Genomic DNA, 26,788 nt, shown 5'->3' on the forward strand with positions numbered 1-26,788 from the left:
CTGGACAGCTGCGAGGTGGTCGGACCTCGAGCAGCGTCCGCGGGCTCCGGGGCGGGGGCTCGGGCGGTGAAGCCCCCTCCCCGGGGAGGCGGGGTCTGGGGGAGCCCCCCTTGCGGGGAGCGGCGGCGGCCGGGAACGATGCATCAGAAGCTGCTGAAGAGCGCGCATTACATCGAGCTGGGCAGCTACCAGTACTGGCCGGTGCTGGTGCCCCGCGGCATCCGTCTCTACACCTACGAGCAGATCCCCGTGTCCCTCAAGGACAATCCTTACATCACCGACGGCTACCGGGCCTACCTGCCTTCCAGGCTGTGTATCAAAAGGTACAGTCTGGCGGCCTCCTCGGGGCGCGCAGGGGGGCTCGCAGGCGGCCCCTCCTTCTCACCTACACCGTTTTCGCCCTATCTCCGGGCTTCTTTCCCCGTTCGTCGCGTGCCTGTCACTTCCTCGCCGGCCCATCCTTGTCATGCTTTCCCACCACCTCTCCCTTCTCATTATCCACTTCGGCTACTTGATGCCCTTCCCATTATCCACGTCGGCTACTTGATGCACGTAGTAATTGTTATAGTAACTATGATGATCGTTACCAACCCTCTGGTCCTTTGTTGTTTACACAGCGCTTTTACGTTCATTACCCCATTTGGTGCTTACTGGGATACAAGTTGGAATGGACCCCACAGACAATGGCTTAGCCATGACTTCCCTCTGTGTATTCCTAAGCTTTTTTTTTTTTCTTTTCTTTTTTTAAGAGCGGCCCTGTGGGAATTCACATGCTTTGGGCCAGATAAAGGCGTGCATAATAGGAAACAAGTCGGTATTTTTATAAACATACATAGATGTATTTAGAAACTCCTGATTTATTCGCTCAAGAAATACTTGTGTCCCTGCTAGGTGCCAGGCACCTACCAGGTCCTGTGGAGAACAGCAGACTTGGCCCTTGATATCACGAAGCTACCAGGTCTAGCCGGGATGACACACATTAAAGAGATAATTATACTGTTATATAATTACCATTGTGATACATGTGATAAATGCAGTGTAGGAAAAGCCCTGTAGTAAACAGAACCTATAACGGGACACTTAACCTGGCCTACAGCACCACACGAGCATTTATGAAAAAGACTTTTATGTTGTTCACTGAAAACCCTTAAAACCAAGAATCCCTGGAAATTTGTTTAAAACAATTGAAAAATGAGTGTTCTAGTTCCATCAAGGAAACCCTGGTGACATAGTGGTTAAGTGCTACGGCTGCTAACCAAAGGGTCAGCAGTTTGAATCCACCAGGCGCTCCTTGGAAACTCTATGGGGCAGTTCTACTCTGCCTTGCAGGGTCGCTGTGAGTTGGAATCGACTCGACAGCACTGGGGTGGGTTAGTTCCATCAAAACTTACCATATATACATAAATACAGCATCTCACTTAGAATTAAGATGCAGATGTTGGTTAGCTCCAGGTCATTGTAGTGGCAAACCCCAGTGCTGGAATGTGGGTTGTTGAATTGCTCAAGCAGCGACCATATGTCTGGCTCTTGATCTCCTTTTGAGCATGGTCATTCCTCAGTTCCCTTCTCCCTGCCTTGAAAGTGTGTCAGTTACTTACGATCACAAGGTGATGTCGCTTGCAACTTGACTTGAGTGGATGACCCACAGGACTTCACAATTTGAATCCCAATTACTACTTTACACCAGATGCCTCCTGGGCATCGGTAATTACACAGGAAATCAGAGCTGGGCGCTGCTGGGGATCTGGAGATCCACCAAGATACAACAGGCGGTGAATTGCCTTAAATATTTTATGCCCAAGTAAACAGTGGTTCTCTTTTATAGGGCCCAAATCTCATGGAGTGGCAAATGAGAGTGCTTTAGTTGAGTCAAAAAGACATGGGCATCCAGAACTGCCATTTAATAATAGCTGTGAGACCTTGAGAAAAAGTTGACCTCTCTGAGTTTACTTTCCCCATTTGTAAAATGAGGGCAATCACAATCTCTGCTTCAGAGAATGATAACGGTTCAGTGAGATCATTTATACAAAATGCTACACAGGGCCTGGTGCCTAATAAACATGTGATAAAAGGTAGTTATCATCATCCTCTTTGATTGTAAAGTTAAACAAATGATAATGAGGAAGACAATTACTGATTTTAAAGCTGAACAGGGTATGGGACCTAACTCCTCAAAGAATAAGAGTAGATCCTCTGTTGGGGATGTTCTTCCGAGTGGTCTTCCCACAAGCTTGATCTTTTCCAGGTGCGCCCTTTGCCTTTTCTACTGTTAGCTATCAGGAATGACCAGGAAAGATTCTGGTTATCAATGGGAGGTTTTGTAGAAAAAAAATACACAAGCTGCTCTGCCAGTACTCTTGTTTAGTTGGGAGGAATATGCAAAGATTTTGCCTCTCAGTTCAGTTAATCAGGTTATACTCAGTTTCACAAAATGAAAAGTTCTGGTCAACAGATAAAGTGTAGTTCTGTAGTTTGATGTTTTCCAGCACATTCTTGCAGTCTCACTCCACCTCATTATAAAAACTTCTTGCTGTCGAGTCGATTCCAACTCGTAATGACCCTATCGGGCAGAGTAGAACTGCCCTGTAGGGCTTCCTGGAGGAGTTAGTGGATTCGAACTGCCCACCTTTTGGTTAGCAGCCGAGCTCTTAACCACTGAGTTACCAGGACTCCCCCTCATTATAAGTAGTTCTTATATGTTTGAAATTTCATGATACAAGATTCACCTTATTCGTCTCAATGATCATTCGGTAGTTTGAGGCCATGTCACGCATAACTTATAAAAAAGAAAATGAGAGTACCATGGTGACCTCTGCAAATTCAGTAGGTAGAGTTATACATTAATACTTACTAATAAGGACTCCTGAATCAGTGAAGGTGAAAGGCCTTAGTTTAAGCAAAAAGATTTTGCAAGACAAGTTTTATCTTTAATCGTGATGTTGCCTTCCCATAAGCAGATGACTCCGATCCATAGCTGGAGAATCATTTCACAAAATTAAGGATTTTTATAGCTGGGATTTGCAACAGTACCGAATGCAGTTCTTTATTTTATAGATGAAGAAATTGAAGGCTGGAGACATTAAATGACTTGCTCAAGATCAGAGAGTTAATTCGTGGCCGAATAGGGGTGGAAGGACAATAAGTTTCTGACCCCCTGTTAGGTGATACACTTTCTACCAACCCTGCGCTGCCAAGACTATTCAAACTCAAATCAGGACATTTTGAAAGAAGGCCGATTGCTCTTAGGAAGGATGAAGTCATGTCACCTGGAAACTAGTTTGGTTTCAAAGCAATCACAGCAAAGTTGTTCTAGTATGCCTGTCTTAAAGAACTCTTCCAGTGGACCAGTTGTGTTTAATCTGCCTTTTTTTAAGTCCATTTAACTTTGTATTTGCATTTAATGTGTACTAAATAAAGTATTTTAGGAGACTCTGGATGGTGCAAATGGTTAAGCGCTCAACTACTAGCCAAAGGTTGTGGTTCAAACCTACCCAGGGGCCTGGGGATCTGCTTCCAGGAGGTCACAGCCTTGAAAACTTTATGGAGCAGTTCTATGCTGCACACATGGGGTCACCGTGAGTTAGAACTGACTCGGGGCAACCGACAACAATCATAAATATTTTAAGTTTGTGTCTAACCTTGCACTGAGGAAGTTTACAGATACCTATTATAGAAAATCAAAGTGTGCTAGCTAACATCTAGTTTTAATCAACACCTTCAGTCCTGTAGACACCTAGCATCTACTCTGAGCGAGGCACTATCTTGGAACAGTGGTATCATGAAGACGAATGGTCAGGGAATTGAGAGGCTGGAGGATGAGATGGGATTTATATGTAAATATCTCTAATATATGAGGGAGCAAATGGTAAATATGATCATAGAGTTGAACACAAAAAAGCCGTAAAATCCCAGGATTGTTGGAGATGTGGAAATACTTAACGTGAATTAAATTAAATGGTGTATCAAAGTTAGAAAGGCAAAGGTTAAGGATAACCAAAAAGATTATCCCTAACCTGGGAATGCTGACAGTAAGCGAGCCCATGTGAATCTGAACTGCATGTTTGTTTATTTTCCAGTTTGTTTATTTTATCTAATGAGACGGTAAACATCTGGAGTCATTTGCTGGGTTTCTTTCTCTTCTTCACATTGGGAATATATGACATGACATCTGTGTTACCTTCCGCAAGTGCGTCCAGAGAAGATTTTGTAATTTGTTCTATTTGTCTTTTCTGCTTCCAGGTAAGTCGTTTCACAGACATTATTATTGGCTAAGAGAACTTCAGTCAGGTGACTTGGGCAAGTGACCTCACTTCAGGTCCACCTTTTGCTTTAAAGAGCTTCCAAAATAGCATGTAAAAAAAAAAAAGTTCAGTTTATTCCCTTTCATAATCTAAGCACAAAGTGTGATATTATTAAAGTATATTTGTAGGTCGTTGTGAGAATATATTTGAAATCCAGTAAGTTTCAAAGATAGAGAAAATGTCTTTCCTTCTCCCTTTACCTTTATAGATATCTTTGCTTTAAAATTAATACAAGGATATATCTCTGATTATACTCTATTTGACTGAAGTAGAACACTAGTGTCTACTTAAAACTTTCTTGGGAAGATTTCTCATCTTTTTCCTATTTATAATATGTCTGATTTTTGTATTCATTGTTTCTGTATGAGAAGCCCTGCTTGCACAGTGGTTAAGCACTTGGCTGCTAACTGAAAGGTCAGTGGTTTGAATGCACCAGCCTGCTTCTCAGGAGAGAGATGTGGCAATCTGCTTCTGTAAAAATTTACAGTCTTGAAAATCCTATGAGGGCAGTTCTGCTCTGTCCTATATGGTCACTAAGAGTCAGAATGGACTCCATGGCAGTGGGTTTTTATTTCTGTACCATCTGTTTTTAATGTCTTGTTTCACTAGTATTGATCTCTTGTTCTATTCCTTTAATGTTAGTTTCACTCTTCCTTTGATTTTTTACACTCTGCTGCTTTCAGAAACTTTCAGTTTCTCTTCCCCTCTACCTCCTGTATGTTAGTTCCTTAGTACTTTCATTACTAACTCATTGCCTTCGACTTGAATCCGACTCAAAGTGACCCTGTAGGACAGAGTAGAACTGCCTCATAGCATTTCCAAGGAGCAGCTGGTGGACACAAACTGCCGACCTTTCACTTAGCAGCTGAGCTCTTAACCACTGCGCCACCAGGGCTCCACTTTCACTATTAAGTACCTATAAAATATAATCTGTAGAAGTGTCTTTAAAAGTGACGTTAAATAGATTTTCAAATAGATAATTGTAAAGAAGAAACAAATGTGGGGCATAATCTTGTTGACATTTTAAGAGTTAAAATGTTTTAATAAAATTTAAAAATGCAGAGAGTACAGAAAAACATAAAAATGAAAAGAAAAAGCCGCCTTCCCCCTTCCTGCAAACACAGACCAGCAGTCCCTGCAGTTAACCATTGCTCCTCAGTTATAGGGGGGTAAGCCTATAAATCAACTGCACAGATGGTGTTTTCATTATGTATCATTTTATTCAGACCTTATTTGACAGCTTTACTTACTTCATCACTTTACTTCATTCTTTACTCAAGTTAAAATTTTGTGCTCAAATAACCAAGAAACACATCAAAAATATTTTTCTTTCCTTTTGTTTTAATTCCAGTTTCCAGCATAATGTTTTAAATTTTTTGAGGGAAATAACACTATGTGTTTTTTCTCAGGTTAATTTTTATTTCGGTAAGAGCCAAAATAGCTCATTTCCATCTCTAGTTTTATAATGGAAATGAATCAATTCCTTTATAGTTAAATTTTTTAATTCTTAGCATAGACTAAGATACTCTTAATAACAATCATTCATAAATGCAAAAACTGGTTTATACCGTAAGTTATGTGTGTATTATCCACTTTGACAAGCCCATCCATGTTTTCCTCTCTTTTTATGCTTTTATCCTTTCACCACCCAGCCACAGCTCATGTTAGTTCAGGGAATACATCTTTATTCCATACTGGCCTAAGGGAACACTGCGTGAGAAGCTAAAAATAGTAAATAATTATAACTTCTAATGAAAAACAAACCCAGAATGTTACAGTGACTTGCCCAGGATTACTCAGCAGGACAGTAAAACACTGTCCCCCTAACTGCCGATGCAGTGATCTGTCTGTTACATGCTGTACAACTTGATACAAACAAATAAGCGCATCTTTTCTACTTAAAAAGACCATTTCTTTTATTTTTATGAAATTATATTTATAACTTGTTCACTGACTTCTTTCAAATTCTTAAGGTCAGTGGGCACCAGAGTAAGCCTTAAGTATATTTATCAATATTGATTTACATTTAATTTTTAAAAAACTTTTTTTTTCACACTCCTACCTATTTCGTATGTAGGTAGTCCCCAACTTATGACATGTTCGAGTTACGACAAACCATTTTTGTTATTGTTTTATACAGCTTATCGTTAGTAACATGTTGCAGCTCATAATTTGCTGATGTTATCATTCTCATGTTCTCTCTAAAAATGTTCAGTTTTATGATTTACTGTTCTAAACACTGCCGGATTTATAAAGATCCTGAAAATAAAGGCAGTAATGATGAAAACTGAAAAAAAGGGGGTATTCGACTTAGAACTGACGTAAGACAGAGTCATCAGAACAGAACTCCATCATAAGTCGGGGACTGCCTGTATTTGGTGCTTTCCTGCTAACACGATTAATAGAGTACAGTTTGGATAGTAGAATGTAATTTAAGGGGCTTGGAACCTTTCCAGGGGTACTTGTATGAGATAACGGCAATATTTAAGAGGCTAGGAGAGGAAGAGACGACTGAGAATACCTTTCCCTAGGTTCAGTTCATTCACATTCAGTTCAGCAGATGTTTTTTGAATGCCTCCTATATATTCCCAGGCACTGTGCTAGGCATCTGGGCTACGGTACTGAACAAAACCAATGTGTCATAAAGACCAAGTCACTCAGATAGGTAGGAGTGAGGCAGGACATGTAAGCAGAAAAAATAGTTTGTATAAAGACTCAGAAGCAAGAGACAGCTTAGCACTTTTGGGGATTGCAGGTTTTGGTCTCTATGGTTGGATTCTAAGAGAGTGGAGAAAGATGAGGCTGAGAGATAGGCAGGGGCCAAATCACAAACTATTTTGTTGAAATGCTAAGGGGCTTGAATGACGACTGTGAATAATACTGTAATTATCTGTCTACCTTGATGGGGTAAGATATTCCACATAAGTAAACTTCCCAGATAACTGAAACATACTCCTTTTACCAGATCTTTTTTCAGTCATTTTTTAAGGAACTCTTTCTAACAACATAAGGCCTTTTAAACAGGGCATGCTTATTATAGGTTAACTTTTTTAAAACTCAAAAGATATTTTATTCACACTATTGCCTTTACTTTCCCTTTAATACCATAGTTTTTTCTCATATTGTTTTCCTTTTCATGATGTACTTAGTTTTATTGTTGTTTCATATTGCTGTGAGACATACTCATGTAGAAATTCAAGTAAAGAAAAAAGTATACAGAACAAATAAGTATCCCTTGACATCTCATTTCCCAGAGGTAACCGCTTTTGATGTTTGGATTAGAATTCTTCCAGACCTTTGTGTGTACCTGGCTGCTTGCCTGCCTGCCTGCCTACCTGGTTTACTTGCCTGTCTACCAACTTCCAAGATACGATCATCTCCCCTTGCTGTTTTGTGAACTACTCTTGTGTCATTCAGCATTGTGACCATGCTCTTTCCTTGGCATCAAGAATATACACCTTGATATTCTCCTGTTTATTGTGTTTAGTCTCAAGAATAATCTGAGAAAAGAGATAACTAAAATTCTTGGAGTTAAGTTTAATTGAGTCAGTAAACTCTGACTTGTGGTCTAGTAGCCAAGAAGCCATAGACGAATAAGGATATTAGTGGATGAAGAAATGAAGTTGTGGTTAAATATATTGTTACCGAATATTTATATTGACACTATGGGGGCTGGTTAAAAAAAATGGGGGCTGGTTAGGTTTGTGTAATGACAAGATTGTTGAATAGTTAGAGGACCATTTCACAGTCAGGAAATCAAACGACATACTGCATTGGGCAAATCTACTGGCAAAAGACCTCTTCAAAGTATTAAAAAGTAAAGATGTCACTTTGAGGACTAAGGTGCGCCTGACCCAAGTAATGGTATTTTCAGTCTCCTCATCTGCATACAAAAGTTGGACAATGAATAAGGAAGACTGAAGAAGAACTGATGCCTTTGAATCATGGTGTTGGCAAAGAATATTGAATATACCATGGACTGCCAGAAGAACAAACAAATCTGTCTTGGAAGAAATACAACCAGAATGCTCCTTAGAAGCAAGGGTGGCAAGACTTTGTCTCGCATGCTTTGGACATGTTATCAGGAGGGACCAGTCCCTAGAGAATGACACCATGCTGGTAAAGTTGAAGGTCAGCGAAAAAGAGGAAGACCTTCAATGAGATGGACTGACAGACTGGATGCAACGGCAGGGTCAAACATGGCAACATCGATTATGAGGATGGTACAGGACTGGGCAGCATTTTGTTCTGTTATACATAGGGTCACTATGAGTTGGAACTGACTCGACGGCACTTAACAACAACTTAAAATAGATGAACATTTCACTGCCTTAGCTGTTGTTTACAAAATGTCTTTATCAACTGGACCTACTTCGTATTGTTTACCTGTCCCATTTTCTCCACCCCCACTGCCAGTGGCTTAAATTGGCCCTTGTCATTGCTCCTCAGGGCTACTCATGTAACCTTCTGTCTCCATTCTCACCCTTTCTAGTCCATCTTCCAAGCTCTGTAAGGCCGAACTTAATATCTTCAGTAGTCACACATGTAGTCCATATTGAAGTTAAACCTTCTTGATGTATAGGATTTGTTATAACATGGCATGAAGAAGGCCACATGACATTCTTTAATGGTTCTGTATTTCTCAGCATGCTCCCTTTTCTTGCAGACCATTCTAATAAATATGTACACACCCTTCTTATGTCCTTGATGAATACAGCTCAGCCCTTTAAGATCCACCTCAGATGACAACCCTTCTATGAAGTTTCTTTTTCACCCACCACTTCACCCCACAAATGCACATGTACACCCCTAGAGCTAAGACCCTCTCTTCTTTTTTTTTTTTGACTGCTGTCTGCAGTAGCTTTTCCTATAAAAAACCAAAAAAACAAACCCTGTGCCATCGAGTCGATTCCAACTCATAGCGACCCTATAGGACAGAGTAGAACTGCCCCACAGAGTTTCCAAGGAGCACCTGGCGGATTCGAACTGCTGACCCTTTGGTTAGCAGCTGTTGCACTTAACCACTACGCCACCAGGGTTTCCTTTTCTTATAAGGCTTCTTAAATCATTCCATACGTGTTCACTTTTTTTCTGAAAAATCTCTGAGACTAGAGGTTTCATTTATCATCTTTGCATCCTTAGTGCATTACACACAGTCGGTACTTGATGGGTGAAGGGAGTTCAACTGTAGCAGCCTTATCAGTCGTCGGAGTAGCTGACTGAGATGAGTTGTGCTCCCAAATTGGCAACCATATAAAGTCAACATAAGTCCTGAGTTTTTGTTTTGGGTGGGGGGAGAGCAACAAAACCATGTTAAACTTAGAACTTAGAAGTAAAACCCTATACAATGAAATCTCATAGACATGAAAAGTCTTAAGTGAAAACGGCAAATTGTGGAACAGTATGATTACATTTGCATAATAAAAATGTATGTATACATTTTGAGTGTGTGTATAGACATACATCATAGGTATTTGTGTATGCAACTGGAAACCCTGGTGGCGTAGTGGTTAAGTGCTATGGCTGCTAACCAAAGGGTCGGCAGTTCGAATCCACCAGGTGCTCCTTGGAAACTCTGTGTGGCAGTTCTACTCTGTCCTATAGGGTCCCTATGAGTTTGAATTGACTCGACGGCACTGGGTTTGGTTTTTATTTTTTTTTAGTATTTGTATATGCATTGAAAATATCTGGAAGGACACATAACTAATGTTATTAGTGACTACCTCTGGGGAATAGATTGGGTAGATGGGGCCTATATTATAACTATTTTTTACAATTTTTTGGCATGTATTTCTTTTATAATAAATACTTTTTAAAAAGTACATTACTCCTTCACAGATCAAAATAAGCCTCGATTGATGTTTAAAAAACATTTGTAATGTATGATTTTTCACTACTTTGCTGTCCATTTAAGTTTTCCATTTTAAAATTAGCTATCATTCTTTAATTTCTCTGTGATTCTTATCCCCATTTTACCCACGAGGAAACTAAGGCTTAGAGAAATGGCATGGCTTGCCCAGCTAGTAAGGGACAGAGCCAGACTCCAAGCCCAGGTCTGTTTGACCAGAAAGCCTGTGCTCTTAACTGCTTCACTGAACATTATGTACAAGTTGCTTTAATTTCTCTGTTCCATTTTGCTAAGATTTGTTTTGTTTTCCAAAGGTCTGTATGCTTTGCTCCGTGGGCTATCATCTTTTTTCCTGCCATCGGTCAGAAAAAACCTGTCGAAGATGGATGGCATTAGATTATGCAGGAATTTCTATTGGAATACTGGGCTGCTACGTCTCAGGAGTATTTTATGCATTTTATTGTAATAATGTAAGTAGCTTAAAGCTTTTTATATTCTACCTTTCATGTCGATCTTGAGTTTTTTGCCATGGTTTCTTTGTATTCCTACGTAAGTATATAATTAACTTATCGAAGAAACAGAGGGTCTTGTTTAGGCATAAGCTCACTTGTTTTTCAGAAGGGCCCTGTGATCTCTACCATCCCTTATCAATTTCATACTGATTTTACTAATTTTCCTTTGAGACAAAGTAATATATAAAGGTGGTCTCTGAAAACTTAGTGTAGACATTGAATTATTAATGTCTCACTTCTATCTGGTTCCTCAGATAAACACATTACATATCTGTTATTTTTGTGTTTATAGAATTGAAGTTAAAGTTAGCACGTGATGAAATTATGAAGCTGGCTGCTGCTTTCCATTTTCCCTTCTTATCCTTTATGCCTCTTTCAGTGAAAAAAATAAAGGTGTATCTGTGAGCATATTGTCCCATATTTTTCCACAAGAAACATATTTTCCTGTCCTCAGTCTTATGTTCTGGGGGCAGGCCTAGAGACAGTCCAGATGGGTGGTGAGTGTCTTTAACAAGTGTCAGATGTGTCTGAGTTCTAAATCAGCTATGCTTTCTAAACACGTTGAGCCCTAAGCTTACAAAAGTCAGTTTGTGCCTTGTGAAAAGCAGCACTTGAAACACTGTGATCAGGTAGTGTAGCACCTGACCTAAAAATGTTAGGCAGCCCAACTTTATGGAGTATAGCCACCACCCTATCACCTCATCATCCCAGTCAAGTGGGCGAACTGAATCTTCCCATGGGCCAAGTCCATCTCCAGCTCTCCCATTCAGAAAGTCCCTTTCGATCCCACTCTCTTTTCCTCTTGCTCTCCTACCATACTTTTTTTGTTCTTTTAGCTCCCTCCCTTTCAAAGCCAAGATTGGTCTGATATCACACATTACATAAGAGTGGCACATCTCTCTCAGGAGCAGCATCCTTCCTAGTTACTTCTGGTCCTAGTCACAAGGACTAGAGCGTGTCCTGCCCAGCTCTCCCTCATCCCCACCCCCATGAGCAGGTGATCCAAGCCACAATCCCTAGCCTTTGCCTGTAGGGAGGATTGGCTACAGCACTGGATTCCTCTGGCTTGGGAATTCTTAAGCAGGACCTTTGTCTCTACGTAGTAATGGAGAAAACTCAACATATCTGGTGTGTAAAATTAACAAAGAGAAAAATCATAAATTTGGTTTTAATAGGTGAAAGCAGTATATGTTAATTATAGCCACTTACATGTGAGCTGTTTGCTTTTTTAGGCCTAATTACTTTGGAGCATAAGCATGTAATTATATATGTAATTAACCTTATTTATTGATTTTTGTAGCAAACTATTCATGTCTGCTCAGCTTTTATAACTTGTTCATTTTCATGATAGCTGTTCACTTTTTTTTTTTAAATTAAAGGAAATAACTAGGAGCTAGTGAATGCAGGCATGTAATGTTTGAATTATTTTGTTTCCTATTATTTCTCTGAAGCCCCTTTTCTGTTGTTTCTTCCTAAACATCAAATATGATCATCAGAGAGACCAGTGGGACATTTGTAATTCTCTAATTAGAAAAATTGTCCCCAAGATAGTTTAAAAAGAAAAAAGAACAAAGAACTAACATAGCCCATGATCATATAAAGGAAAAATTGTTCTTTTCCCTCTGGTAGCTAAATAATTCCCAAATTTACATTCAGCCCAGTTGCTGTAGTGGCCCTTTACTTTTTAAGGACCACAGGCTGTTTTTAGAATCAGATTGAAAACAGTGGACCCTTGATCCAGGAGAATGTACATTTGGGCACATACCTAAACAATTTGGCATGTGATTTCAGGGAGTTAAAAGCTCCCAGAAATCCCTGGAAGTCAGGGTAAGAACTCTTGCTCTGTGTGATACTAACTTTTCAGCTTCAAGACCAGCTTTTCAACTGCTCATTTAGTCACGTTAATATCCTATAAGCCAAGCTTAAAAAAAAAAAAAAAAGCTTAGTATATTTTAAAATGAACATTCTTTCATTCCAACCCCCACCCCCATCCCACCATGCACCCACACACCAAATGTGGATCGTCTTTGTCTATTCACTCCATCAGGAGAACCCATTTACCTGGCCTGTCAGACTAGAAACCATCAAGCCATCCTCCACTCTTCTCTCCTACATCATCAACTATTAATACTTGTTTATTTCAAAAATATCTCCTGAATACGGTGCTCATATCTGTCTACTTGGCTCAACAGGAGTTTCAAGGCCCCGTTCTCTTTGAATAAACTATTCTAATAACTTCTAGCTAGCTTCTTGTTATCTCTTTCATTTCCACACTGATGTCAGAGTTATCTCTGTAACAAGTCAACTTGAAAAATGACTGTGTCAGGAGCCCTAGTGGCACAATGGTTAAGCGCTCAGCTGCTAACTGAAATGTTGATGGTTCAAACCCACCCAGTCTCTCCCCTGGAGAAAGACCTGATGATCTGTTTCTGTAAAGATTATGGCCAAGAAAACCATATGAGGCAGTTCTGCTTTGTCACATGGGGTCGCTGAGTTGGAGGAAACTCAATGGCACACAACAACAACAACATCCTTTTCTTAAAGAACTTGCTATTTCCTCCAGCCTGTCAGTCTGCCTGCTGTCAACCTCCCTTCTCAAAACTTCCCAGCTGCATATGCTATTCCTTTTCCTAGAGAGTTCCCTCTTCCCACAAAATCTTATATATTCCTCATGCCCAGCATAGATGTCACCTCCTTTGTGAAACATTTCTTAGCTACTCTAGGTAAAATAATTGCTCCTTTTTCTGTGTTTCTATGGCTTTCTGTTCATAACTCAGTTACAGTACTTAGTACTAGATCCCAGTCTATGAACTCATCCACCGGGAGGGTCCATATCATAGTCATTTTTGGTTCTACAGGACTTACACTGTTCCTAGCATGTAATAGCTACTCAAAAAATGCTTTTGTGTCACTAAATGTGGTCTTTTACCAGCTCAGTATAGAACTTGGTTTGCCATCCTAAGAAACCTAACCTGTGGCACATGCATTTTTTTAAGGAAGGAAGGTAATCGTGTGTAGAAATGAAAATATCAAGTACATAGAGTTTAGGATGTGTAATGTAAAAACCAAAATCACCTTTTTCCTTCCTTTATTAAATAACAATTAAAATTTGTTTCCTTTCGTTCTAGTATTGGCGTCAAGTATACTTGATTACAGTGCTTGCCATGATCCTGGCAGTGTTCTTTGCTCAGATTCATCCCAATTACCTTACACAGCAATGGCAGAGACTCCGTTCTATCATCTTTTGTTCTGTTTCGGGATATGGAGTGATCCCTACTCTTCACTGGGTTTGGCTCAACGGAGGAGTCGGTGCTCCTATCGTACAGGTAAGTTGAGTGTAGTTAATACTTTGGACCCTTTCTTTGTCCTTAAAACTTCATTCCTTTTGGATAAAGTAGTGTAATTAGGCCAGGTGGGTGGGTTTTGTCGTTTGACAGCATATTAGTGCCATAATTTTTATAGCTATGCCTTGAAGAAATAGAAGTCTGTTGGTTTTTGTCTTTGTTTTTTTCCTGGATGTCTTCCTTTGAAACAGTACATCCTTCGTTGTTTTTCTATTATTCTTAGTGTGTAAGTACCTCAGTTCCTTACCTGCGGAAGAGGACTGCAAAGTTTCTAGCTCTGTCAGCGGGGTCAGTGATAATGTTGGTAACACAAGTATTGGAGAAGCAGTTGGCTTTTTTGGGTGGGTGGGGTGTAATTAGGAAGGATTTTTTCTTGGACCTGTTGAGTTTGAGGTACTGAGGGGATGTAAAGGTAGCAATAGGTTCTGGAATTTAGGTCGGAGTTTAAGACTAGTGATAAAGATTTGGGAATCATCGCTGTATTGGTAGGTAGCTAGAGCTACGGAAGCACATTTGACCCACCAAGGAAAGTAAATTGAGAAGTAAAAGAAGAAATATTAGAGCCAGGTATTATGGGGAAACAGTTGATCTGCACTGGAAAGAACCTCGGTGAGAGTGCCTCAGTATTGCCAAGAGTATTAGAAATAGGACTTACGTTCTCAGAGATCCATTCAAAAATACTTTAAGTGTGGGTTACAAGGTAAACTTGAGAAATTTTAATAGCCAGAAAATGTGGCAAAAGTCACATAGACTCGTTGAAGTGGGATCTTTGTCTGGAATGTAGGAATTGAGAGACAGGTTTTATTCAAAAGAATCAGAACTTACTAGAAGAGGGGGGACTGTTAGTAAGCAGGTTTATATATACTTGTGTGAAGTTGGCAGCAGCAGAGTAGAAGCATGGGAGTATAAAACTAAAAAGAAAGCAAGCTCTGTGAGAGAGTGAACTGAGTGATATGATCTGACTACTTTACCAAACTGAGGACAAGGGTGATGCTTTCTTCAGAAGATTAGGAAACTGGTAGGAGAAAAGATGAGAGTATCGTGATAAGAGACTTCAGTGATCATGATATTTGAGAAAAGATCATTTTTCTGACAATTTTGATTCCCTGAACAGAAGTAAAGAAAACAGATTTGGGAACTGCCACTCTAGATTTAATTCTAAACAGAAATGATTAACTGGCTGTTGACATAAAAGTGACCAAAATTTTGGCATGAGGTGAACACATCCCTTTTAAAGCATGTGATGACAAGAAAGAGAACAAGACCCATTAGGCCAGTGGATTTTAGAGAAATTCAGGAAAAAAAATGGGAACATGCTCATGTTCAGGAATCTTAAAATAGAGACATGGCTGAGGACGTGAGCAGTGGTTCTCAAGGACAGAACTCTATATCATCATCTCAGGTCATTCCAGTGAGGAAGCGAGGGGAGCCTTCCAGAGAAGTTTGCTGATAAGCTCTGATTTTAAAAAGATGAAAAAAGCAGCAGTTAACCAAAGATGAAAAGTTCCAGAAATGTTCATTCTAGGGGTTTGGGTGGGGTTGTATTCTAGAATGTTTGAGAAATATGAGGTTGATTAGTCTGAAGAATATAGGATAGGGTCACCATGAGTCAGAATCGACTCTACGGCAGGAACCATTATAACTCTCAAGTATTTGAAGAGGGAAGAGAAGTAATTTGTCTGTATTTCTTAGATGGATTCTTGGCAAATTAGGTTTAGAACCAGAATTAGGAATAATATGTATCAGGCACAGCTGGCTGATTCTCTCAGCTTACAGAAAAGCTTTCCATTAGAGCTTCAGCAGTAACGTGGACTACTTTGTGTAGTAGTATTCAAGAGGATCATTTATCCAGGATGTTGGAGAGATTTCTGTATTGGGCAGAACTTCTTGAGTCTTTTCCAGCCCCAAATCCCTGGTCTTTAGTGTCTTCATTTATTCAACCGGGAACTCCTTTCCCACATGCCTTCCGTCCATGTACCTATATTGTAGATGTAAGACCTTGATCCACATTAAAGCTCATGCTCCATCAGGACACACTGTGCTCCGTTCTTGTGGACTGCTCCCTGCAGTATTGAGAGCAAGGTTTCTATTTTTGGAGATTATCTGCAAAAGCAATTCACATTTAACAATTTTAAATTCCACCACTAGATTTATATTAAATTGAGAATTCAGTGACAGTAGTAGGAAGATTTGTGAAAAAACACGTTTTGCTTTTCAGGACTTTGCACCTCGTGTAATTGTGATGTACGTGATTGCTCTTCTTGCTTTTCTGTTCTACATTTCCAAAGTTCCAGAAAGGTACTTTCCAGGTAGGTATCACTTTTATAGTGGTTTTGTGGCTTCATTCTAAATATATGCTTAAGGTATATGATTCAGACCATCAAAATAGATTTTTTCATTGTTATTGATTATAGAATGACTCTTCTATTCCCAAACTTTACCTCAAACTTCAACTTTTGAAGGGCTTTCACAGTTTTCCTTTCATCCTGATGATATGAGTTGAAACCAGTAGGTGGGGTTTTCACCATTTCACAGGTTATGAAGTAATAACAGAACTGAGGTTAAACTCTGAGACCCAGACACTTTTTTAAAACAGTGGAGCGCTTGTCATCAATCATCATTTACTTCCTAATATACCAACTGGTCCTTTAAAAAGAATTTATATATACAGAGATATATAAACCAAGAAATAAGGGAAAGAAAAGTGACAAAGGAAGAAAGAGAAGGATAATGAAAAGAAGCCAGTTTTAGGGTCGCTTCACAATACATACATTGTAAGGTTCTCAGGTCCAATTTCCTCATCTGAAATACGGAAATAATACTTTCTCTCATGGGGCTGTTGTGGGGTTGAGATGAGAAAATGCACATGAAACATTTAGCAAGTAGTAAGCATTCGATAAAGGTTAAGCGGTTATGATGATGATGGTGTCCCTAAATACTGTCAATGAAGTTGTGGTTGAGTAAGGACAGTTCTGTAAGGGGACAGAAACAGGCAAATCTAGGCTATCTTTGGCTTGAGTCAAGAAGACATTTAGAGTACATAAAGCAGTGATTTTTCAGTTGAGGGGAGAGGAGGACTGGAAGTAAGATGTGGTTAAAATTCAAACTGCAACTTGCCCCTCCCCTTTCCCTACTGGGCACAGAATCACTTCCATAGTGAAGATGGGATTGTGCCAATCCCCAGGTGTGCTGGGGCAGAAGAAAGGAGGAGAAACCCTGATCTAGAGAATGAATAGACCACAAATCCTGGGCATTCCTCTGTGGACTTGATTTTTCACTACTGACTTTTAAATAAGAATGGAATACAAATAAGAACTGGAGCGTTGATATTGTGATTCAGGAGTATAACTGGGACATTGTCCCTGAATTGAAGAGCACCCAACTTCCAAGCAGGGCCAGAATTTTCCTCAGAAAACAGTTCTTATAAAATGCATTTATCTGTTAATAAATAAAAATAAAAAATAAATAAAAGTAACGTGTAGGAGTTACCAATTGTCTGATTAAGACACCTATAAAAGGTCAAAAAGACACTTATAAAAGGTCAAATGTTATATAACTTTCTCCTAAGACCAAACCCAAAAAAACTGAACCCACTGCCATTGAGTTGATTCCAACTCATAGCGACCCTATAGGACAGAGTAGAACTGCCCCATAGAGTCTTCTAAGACAGGTGGACATAAACGTGCTCCTTTGTAGCTGGATGTGTAGTTGAGTAGAGGAACGTTAGAGCAGTGATTTTATGGACACCTCAAAAAATGAAAAGTCTTTACAGATCAGAGTGATATATACAGTCTCAAGACGTTCATGTGTGAATATCTTAAAAACCTTCTCTGGCCACTCCTGGCTATAAAGAGAAGCATTGTGTGGTGGTGGTGAGGTGGTGGACAAGTGCGGACTGTGAGTATTAGGAAATAAAAAAAAATTAAATCTAAAAACTTTAGATTCAGCTTAGGTCAAATTTTCCAGAATACATCAAGATCTCAGTGGTGTTTGATGGGTCCAAAGACTCCTAAGATGTGTCCATGATAGAATTGAGTAGATCTGTGATACCTGTATTACAATATAGTCAGTTTTCTTTGTAGTCCTGTATAGTATATGTCTTTAAAAATGGGTCTTTGGGTTTCACTAGCCTGTCAGAGGGGTTTGTGGCACAAAAAAGGTTAAAAGCCCCTACAGAAAGAATCCTGTTCACTTGCACTTTAAAATCTCAGTACTGTACTAATTATTTTTCTAGGTAACAGAGAGAGAGAGAGAGAGAAGGTTAGAGAATATTTACATTCCGTGACCACAGAAGCATTACGAATAAGGAAACATTATTTACATTTGTCTCCATACCTCTGTATTTTGTTATTTACTGAGAAAGACTGAGAAGTTTCCCACATGTTAATCATTAAATCTCCTTGGAATTGAACCCTTGGCCACAAAGAAGTTCAGTTGTTCTTTTAAGTTGTATGTAGACTCATCAACCTTACTTAATGGACTGATTACTAATTAAATTTTGCAGATTATTTTACTAGTCAGATAGCACATCCAGACCCTCTGAGGGACCTAATTGCTGGGCTGGGGGCTGTAGGGACCATGGTCTTGGGGAACATCTAGCTCAACTAGCATAACATACTTTAGAAAGAAAATATTCTATGTTCTACTTTGATGAGTAGTGTTTGGGGTCTCAAAAGCCTATGAGCGGCCATCTAGGATACTCCACTGGTCTTTCCCCTTTGGGAGCAAGGAAGAATGAAGAAAACTAAAGAAACAAGGGAAAGATTAGTCCAAAGGGACTAATGGACCACAACTACCATGGCCTCCACCAGACTGAGTCCAGCACAACTAGATGGTGTCCAGCTACCACTACTGACTGCTCCGACAGGGATCCCAATAGAGGGTTCCGGACAGAGCTGGAGAAAAATGTACAACAAAACTCTAATTTAAAAAGAAAGACCAGGCTTGTTCACCAACAGAGACTGGAGAAACCCTGAGGGTATGGCCCCCAGGCACCCTTTCAGCTCAGTAATGAAGTTATTCCTGAGGTCTACCCTTCAGCCAAAGATTGGACAGGCCTATAAAACAAAACGAGACTAAAGGGGCCCACCAGCCCTGGAGCAAGGACTAGAAGGCAAGAGGGGACAGGAAAGCTGGTAATAGGGAACGCAAGATTGAGAACGGAGAGTGTTGACATGTCGTGGGGTTGTTAACCGATGTCATAGAACAATGTGTGTACTACTTGTTTAATGAGAAACTAGTTTGTTCTGTAAACCTTCATCTAAAGTACAACAACAAAAAGATTACGGTGGTCTGAGCTTTCTCCTTGCAGATCTGCTTGAAATAAAAAGTGTTCCTAGCAGATTCGTAGCAAACAACAGTGAAGGCTCTTCCATGATTTATAGCACTGGTTTTCTTTGCCTCCTTCAACTCATGTAATGTCTTTTCTTCATTCCACCAGAATATATCAGTTGAGATGTGGAAGACAAAAAGTCAAATTCCTCAATTTAACCAAGCGAGATTTTGAAACTCTAAGCCATACTTCCAAGGCCAGAGATAGGAAAATATTTTTCCATTAATATCAAAATATTGCAATCAATATTCTTTCTGTTTTCCTTCTCAGGACAACTCAACTACCTCGGATCAAGCCACCAAATATGGCATATCCTTGCAGTAGTGATGTTGTATTGGTGGCATCAGTCAACTGTGTATGTCATGCAGTACAGACACACCAAGCCTTGTCCTGACTATGTTTCACATTTGTGAATTCAGGTATGGCTGCCTGCTGTATTCAGCTGTGAAGCAATATTTTGATGGGGAGTTGTATACCCCACTATTTCTAAGATTCCTGTTTTTTTTTTTTCCCCCTTATTTAATGTATCATGAATAATATTTTATAAAAATGGAAAAGATGTATTTGAGGGTCTGTAATAACTTTTACAGGCCCTTAAAACTACTCATTTGCTGCTTGTACAGAAAATGAAAATTAGTTGTCATTCATAAGAAACGTTTGAATAACGGCAATGAATGTTAAACCATTGTAGAGATAGGATTCATTTTACTTAACACCAGCTTAATTTCCTTAGGAAGGGCTCATCTCCATTAGGAAATGGAGTCATCCTGTGAGACTTCAATGGAAGAATTTTTTAGTAGATGATCAAGTGTAAGTGCCTGATGAAGGCAAGGGATGCTACAAGCTACTATTGTGATTTTGAATAATCACTAGCCTTTAAATACATGCTTTGTGAGAAACTGGCACTTAGACATTATTTTCTTTAGCTGTAGGCTTTCCCCTCTCTAGGAACATTGGATTTTTTAGTTTGCCAGAACAGAAATTTTAAACTTCTACTACTTTTAGAAAGGTGTTGAGAAGAACCTACATTGTCATCTTCTACCAGATAAGAATCACAGTAGAAACTGATTACATGATTAGGTGACAAATTTTGTGGTATAACTAGGTTATTAGCCACCTAGGCTTTTTAATTCCATATCTAGACACTGGATTCTTACAAGTGGGTTGCAGACTTTTTTGGTTCCAAAAATTCCCATAGCATAAGAGCTTTCACCTCTGAGTTCGCAGTCCTAAATTTTGTGGGTGTATGGGTGCTACGGAAACCCTGGTCGCATAGTGGTTAAGAGCTACAGCTGCTAACCAAAGGGTTAGCAGTTTCAATCTGCCAGGCGCCCCTTGGAAACTCTATGGGGCAGTTCTATTTTGTCCTGTAGGGCCGCTATGAGTCGGGATCGACTCGATAGAACTGGGTTTGGTGTTTTGGTTTTATGGGTGCTACTTTCAAGGCCATAGAATCCAGATGGCCCAGTCTTGAGACTGAAAAGAACCTTAAGCCTTAGAACAAAGTCATGCAGATGCCCCATTTGATGATGTGCTTATTCACTTTGGCTCTAGTCCTCCTCAGTTTGCACATGTTATTAGCATTGCATTGATAACTCATAAGAGTATTGATATACACTAGCTAATATCTGGAACCTGACTTACGAGATTTGGTCTTTATTGTATATATCTCACTGCCCTATCATACAACATAACCCTCTTTTTCTTTGGTCTTTTTGTATGCGTTAATGAAGTCCTTTAAAGCAGAAGTCCATAAAAACTTATGTTGTTCACTGGAATATAAACTATTACCCAAGTTTCTTAATGAGTTGACATGAGCTATGGTAATTACTGGCATATTTTCAGAACATTAGCATTACTAAATTTCAGAAATAGTGTTAATTGATGGTGAAGCTTATTCCCAAAATGCCTTTCATGTCTCTCTTAATAGGAAAGTTATTTTAACGTGCTTCAGTTTATGCATCTGTAAAATTTTGTATTTGTTTTCAGTATAGTGTTTCTTGAATGTAAATTCCCCACGCTAATATCTCAGCAAGGAGAATTTTCCCCCAGTAGGCTTAGCAAGGGCACACTGTGTTGTACCCTTTCTTTTGATGGAATGCTACTTTGAAAATGGCGATTTTATTTCATAAGGCCACACATTGGGTCCTGAGGCTAAGTGATTAGAGTAGATTTTGGTGTAACAATAATAGGTTGTATTTCCTCTGAAACTACTTGTTGACTTATATGTTACTGCACTTAAATAGATATTTTGCCATATTGGCCAAACAAAATACACTGAGTAGTTATTTTTAAAATAAGGGAAAAGTCTACTACTTTTAGGTCTGGAACCATTTTTTATTGTAACGTCTTCTCAAAATAAAAATATATGAACATTGTTTCTTTTTTTAACTTTTAGAAATATTTTTTCTTATAGTGTATTATTTAATTCTTGCCATCTGAATTAAGAGGTAAAAAGAGCATATTGTATTTTTTATTTTAAGAATCTCTCTTTGAATTTCAAAGGCATACAGGTCTGACTTGTACAGAATTATACTGTGTAAACATTTTAACATCCCTCTTATGAAAACGTTAAATATTGTAAGGAAGCTATGCTCTCTCATTCTTATCTTTACTGTTATGTATTTATTATAAAGTAGGGAATGAAAGAATTTGGACTGCTGTCAACTATAAGCACTTCTGTAAGTCAGCACTTACTGACCATCTACTGTGTGCAGAGCACTACTGGCAAAAATTTTAAGACATTGTTAACATTAAAGCATAACTATTTAAAATCTGCCCACAAATCTGAGCCTTGTAATAATGTGTACTTGTTATTTTTGTTTTTATAGATTTGTTATTAAAACAAGATTAAAAGTACATTATTCAGCTATAACATTAAAAAAGACTGGTTTGAATTTTACCAATGTGTAAACTATAAAAGCTCTTTACTTACAGACTTTAAAAAGTACATTTTAAAATTATTCATGGCTATTTTAAATTGTCTATAGTGATTTATAGGGTTGTAGTTCTATCATTTGTTTAGTTATATCATTTAAGAAACAATTATCTTTTTATATAAAACCATTTTCGAATAGCAAGAATGTGCTTGTCTTTTGTTATTATAATGAGTGCAATTCAATAAGCTGCATGGCAAAATATGTATTATGTAAATAAACTGGGTTTACTAAATATATTAAGTGTATTGTCGTTCTTTATAATATATAACAGCTTTAAAATCATGACTGAAGATTCAGGGAATATCTGTCACATCTTACGGCATCCCACCTGGACCAAGTAACTGATTTGAAGATTCTGATTGACTGGCATAAAGCTGTACACCTCTCCATTTGGCAGGTACCTTTCTTTGCCCTACGTTAAATGCCAAGGGGCAGAGGCTGTACTTCTGTATCCTTGCCGGCTGCTGAGCTGGTTATCCTGATTAATTCCACCCTGCCAAAGTGTGTTTGGTACAAACGTAAGTGAAGAGAATCAGCTTAAAGATCAGGGGAGAGGCAAATGTAGTATCACATCGGTTGTGCTGATACAGAAAGAGGTATACAGTTACGCACCAAGGTTCCCTTAAGTGCCGCATCATACTTCCCATGTAGGATAGCGAGGGAACGACCCAGAGCTGAAACCGCCTTTAGGAAACATTTTCAGAAGGGAGAGGACAGTATCAGCAGTAGGGGTTTCCTGCAAAAAGTAAAACTTCCATCCTTAAGAGGGCTGAAATGAACAGCCATTGAGGTTCCAGGCCTACTCTATAAATCTGGGATCAAAAATACCACATAACACACCTGTAGTTCAATAGTGCCCACCACCTTAAAGCAAAATTGGCCTTTTTAAATATGCATTAATTAGTAAAACCTGAAAAGCTTATGCCCTCGATATAAAAATACTGTTAACCACATGTTATATATGATGCCTGAACTGGACTTCCTTAAAAGGATCAGCTATTCAAAATAAATAGCTCAAATTGCAGCATATATTCTTCTCTAGATCAGTTAGCTATAACTGATTTTGAACAATGATACATTCCACAGTTTAATATAGATTTGTAAAATTTGTTATTAGATTAGGAATCAACAGTTCTAATCATTTGTGATATTTTGCTGCTTTGTACCATTCATTAAAAAAATACAAAGCCCTTATTTTTCCCCATAACTTTAGATAGCTGTTACTACTTCAAAAAGTATGTTCATTTATAACAAACAAGATGGGTCTCTCCACAGGCCACAAATCTAAAAATCTAGTTTGTTTCAATCTGATGAATAGGTTTTCTCTTTAATACGTCAGTCTTTTCTGATATGATCAAGAATTAAAGTATTTTAACAAAATTCAGTTATGTTACCAGTTTTTAAAGAGTAGGAAAATAAATTATATAATGTTAATAAAAAAAAAAAAATCCACTGCCATCAAGTCGATTGCAACTCCTAGTGACCCTATAGGACAGAGTAGAACTGCCCCATAAGGTTTACAAGGCTGTAATCTCTAAGGGGGAAACCCTGGTGGCGTAGTGGTTAAGTGCCATGACTGTTAACCAAGAAGCTGGCAGTTCAAATCTGCCAGGCGCTCCTTGGAAACTCTATGGGGCAGTTCTCTGTCCTATACGGTCACTATGAGTCAGAATCAATTTGATGGCAGTAGGTTTGGTTTGTTTGGGTTTTTTTAATCTTCAAGGGAGCAGACCGCTGCATCTTTCCCCTTTGGAGCAGCTGTGGGTTCCAACTGCCAACCCTTTCGTTAGTGGAGCGCTTAACCTCTGCATCCCAGGGCTCCTTATATAATGCAAAACTCTGCCAAACGATGTATTCAAAAGCCACTTAAAAGTCTTAGGCTTTTGCCTTACCATCATCATTACAAGTATCAGTAATAACTGCAGGGACTAAACACAACTGTGCTATTTTTGTTACCAAATATTAGGCCAAAATGGATTTTCTTACTTAAATGCCAAACTGTGAGCTCCCTAAGAACAGGGATCTAATCTTATTCATTTTTCTATTCCACTAGTTGGTACATAATAGGCATTAAATGTCTGTGGTATGAATGAAAGAACTTTTAATAAGGCAAATAATGAAAAACTCTGAAATCACTGATTATAAAGAATATGCAATCTGTTTGGGATTTATTGCATTTAAAGAAAGCAGATTATTAAAACAGTAGGTGTGATAAATATAGTAAGAAAATAAATTTCAAACAAAACAAAATGAATGAGAGAAAGAATTCAGCCAATAAGAATAAGCAATGTAAAGGCAATAAAGTAGACAAATCAGTTAGTGCTTAATTAAACAGAAAAAGCAGCTGATTCTATCTCATCAAAGTTTTCCAGCTACATTTGAAGACTGAAGTCACTTTAGCATGTATGTTTTGTAACAATTAGAAATATAATAAAAGATGTAAATCAGGTTTATTTAAAAGTTAATTTGCTTTAGTGTACATAAAAGGTTTCAGAAAATTCAAGTTTAACAAAAAATGGAAGTGTAATCAAAGAAAGTGCACTTAAAGCTGTTTGCCAGCAATTAAAAAGTAGCTTCTATACTGTTTACTATTAAATGACTTTTCAATCACAAAAAGAGCATAGTAATAAAAACAATTCTTTCAAAAGTAATACTATAAAAATAAAACAAGAAGAACCCCAACTGATGACCTTGGCTTTTTTCATCTGCCTACCTTATTCTTTTAGTGGCTTTTGTAAACCCTTATTAGGAGTGAATGTTCTTTAAGATATGATTGTGGTTGCAATTACATTTAAAAAATTCACATTAACTCCACAGTAGAGACATGTGACATGTGCATGCATGTGTGTATATATATTTATATTAATTTTAATACATAAAATACCACTGAGTATAAAAGTTTTCAAATAAACTATCATTTATGTTATTCTCACAGTAGATATGTCATCTCATTCTCACAGTAGATCTGTCATCTCAATAGTTGGACTTAAAATTACGAGTATTTCTGCTAAAAAGAAAAACATGAAAAAGTTCACTGCAGATTCTACATATGATAACAAATGTACCCAGACTCCCCAGAACTGGTAATATTAATACACTTGTACCTTCTAACGGTGCTTATTTGAAGTACCAAAACCTAAAATAAACAAGCACAGTAGCTGAATAGTAAGAAAACAGCTCTGTCTATGAACATCAGAGTAGAAGAGTGGGCTCCATCCACCTTAGCACTTTTCCACCAGCAAGATGAGAACAACCATCTATCACTGTTAAATGATAAAGCAGGTAGGATCTAAAGGTGCATCTATCTACAAGTCCAGATAATGTTATAATTATGCCCAAATACACACAAGGGACACGGGGTGGAGGGTAGGATTTCCATCTGGCCTACCACCGTTCCTCCTCACCTAATACATACACCAAGCAACTTTTGTGTCTTAGCAAATACATTCTTTAATGCCGTAAAAGCTGATCTTTTTAATACTAACGTTTTATTCAAGTGATATTAAAGTTATTAAGCATATGGTCCACTTTTAAAAAAGATGATTCAAAATCAATAAGCAATATTATTAAAGCTGTTAGGAAGGAAAGAACTTTGGCCACAGACTTTTGCTAGCTTCATAATATTCTGCCTCCCTTAGTAATGTTCAAGTACAGTAAGTTGAGCGTTAAAATGACTTTATATCCTGAAGTAGCACAGGGGACATCCAAATAATAATATGAACATAATTTTTTTTTTTTCAACTTTCTCTTCTTACTCCAGTGTTGGACCGTCCCATAATAGAGCTAACAGAACAGTGCTAACTGGGTGACAGGGGCTCTGTTAAGTACCTTTACACGCCTTGGGCATCTGCTGTGTGGAGTAACCTACACTTTGACTATGGCAGAGGGAAGAGATGATTGAAAATGGAAAGCAACCCTAAAAATCTATGCTCCTTAGGAAAACGCTTCTACTTCAAAACAAAGGAATCTCCCCAAATTTATTCTGGATCCTAAATCTTTTCTCTGAACTACAATCTCAAAATAGGAAAGTTACTGGGCTGTACTACTAAACACAAGAATGTAAATATTTTAAGCTAAATCTGATTGCTTCCTCATAATTTATACATTATAAGCCAAAGTGTCCACATCAATTGAAAATGATTCAGTGTATTGAAAAGCAAGTATAAGGAAGGTGTTAGTATCTTGACAGATTCTAGGTAAATTTCATGTTGACATGCCAAGGAGTCCACACTAGTTCATCCGTCACCCTTTCCAGAGACCAAGGCCAAGGACTAATCAAAGAAGCATAATGTTTACATGTCAACAACAGATTTTCATTTAAAAAAATTATTCTGTTTGATACAAACCTACTGTGTAGTTCATGGAATCATCAACTCTACTTTTTTAAAGAAAGTATCTTAAATCTACCTTGTAAAGTTTTAAAGAACATCTACTTGAGCATTTGCGTTAGCACTATTAATCAACCTGAGAGTCAGGAAAAAAGGTGCAAACATAATATTTGCCTTTGGCACA

General features: G+C 38.4%; 1 protein-coding gene across 4 annotated transcripts; it reads left to right on the plus strand.

Annotated features, from left to right (window-relative positions):
* Positions 1-23,801, plus strand: PAQR3 (progestin and adipoQ receptor family member 3). 4 transcript variants are annotated; one of them, XM_003414131.4, is made up of 7 exons: positions 3-323; positions 4,077-4,239; positions 10,464-10,619; positions 13,790-13,987; positions 16,224-16,314; positions 19,608-19,756; positions 22,548-23,801. In XM_003414131.4, the coding sequence occupies exons 1-6, from the start codon at positions 139-141 to the stop codon at positions 19,748-19,750; spliced, it is 936 nt and encodes a 311-aa protein (XP_003414179.1). In that variant the 5' UTR covers positions 3-138; the 3' UTR covers positions 19,751-19,756; positions 22,548-23,801. The 4 variants fall into 4 exon arrangements, with proteins under 4 accessions (XP_064141737.1, XP_003414179.1, XP_064141736.1 ...); XM_064285667.1 differs by lacking the exon at positions 22,548-23,801 and having other exon boundaries at positions 1-323; positions 18,240-19,720; XM_064285666.1 differs by having other exon boundaries at positions 4-323; positions 19,608-23,801.
* The last annotated feature ends 2,987 nt before the right edge of the window (positions 23,802-26,788 follow it).

This window comes from Loxodonta africana, chromosome 5, assembly GCF_030014295.1.
Source record: "Loxodonta africana isolate mLoxAfr1 chromosome 5, mLoxAfr1.hap2, whole genome shotgun sequence".
Classification (NCBI taxonomy): domain Eukaryota; kingdom Metazoa; phylum Chordata; class Mammalia; order Proboscidea; family Elephantidae; genus Loxodonta; species Loxodonta africana.

Excerpts from the sequence above, each read along its gene's own strand:
- PAQR3 (XM_003414131.4), top strand. The coding sequence starts at position 139 with ATGCATCAGAAGCTGCTGAAGAGCGCGCATTACATCGAGCTGGGCAGC. Across the intron at positions 324-4,076 it reads TCCAGGCTGTGTATCAAAAG|TTTGTTTATTTTATCTAATG; the intron begins GTACAGTCTGGC and ends TTTATTTTCCAG. Across the intron at positions 10,620-13,789 it reads ATGCATTTTATTGTAATAAT|TATTGGCGTCAAGTATACTT; the intron begins GTAAGTAGCTTA and ends CTTTCGTTCTAG.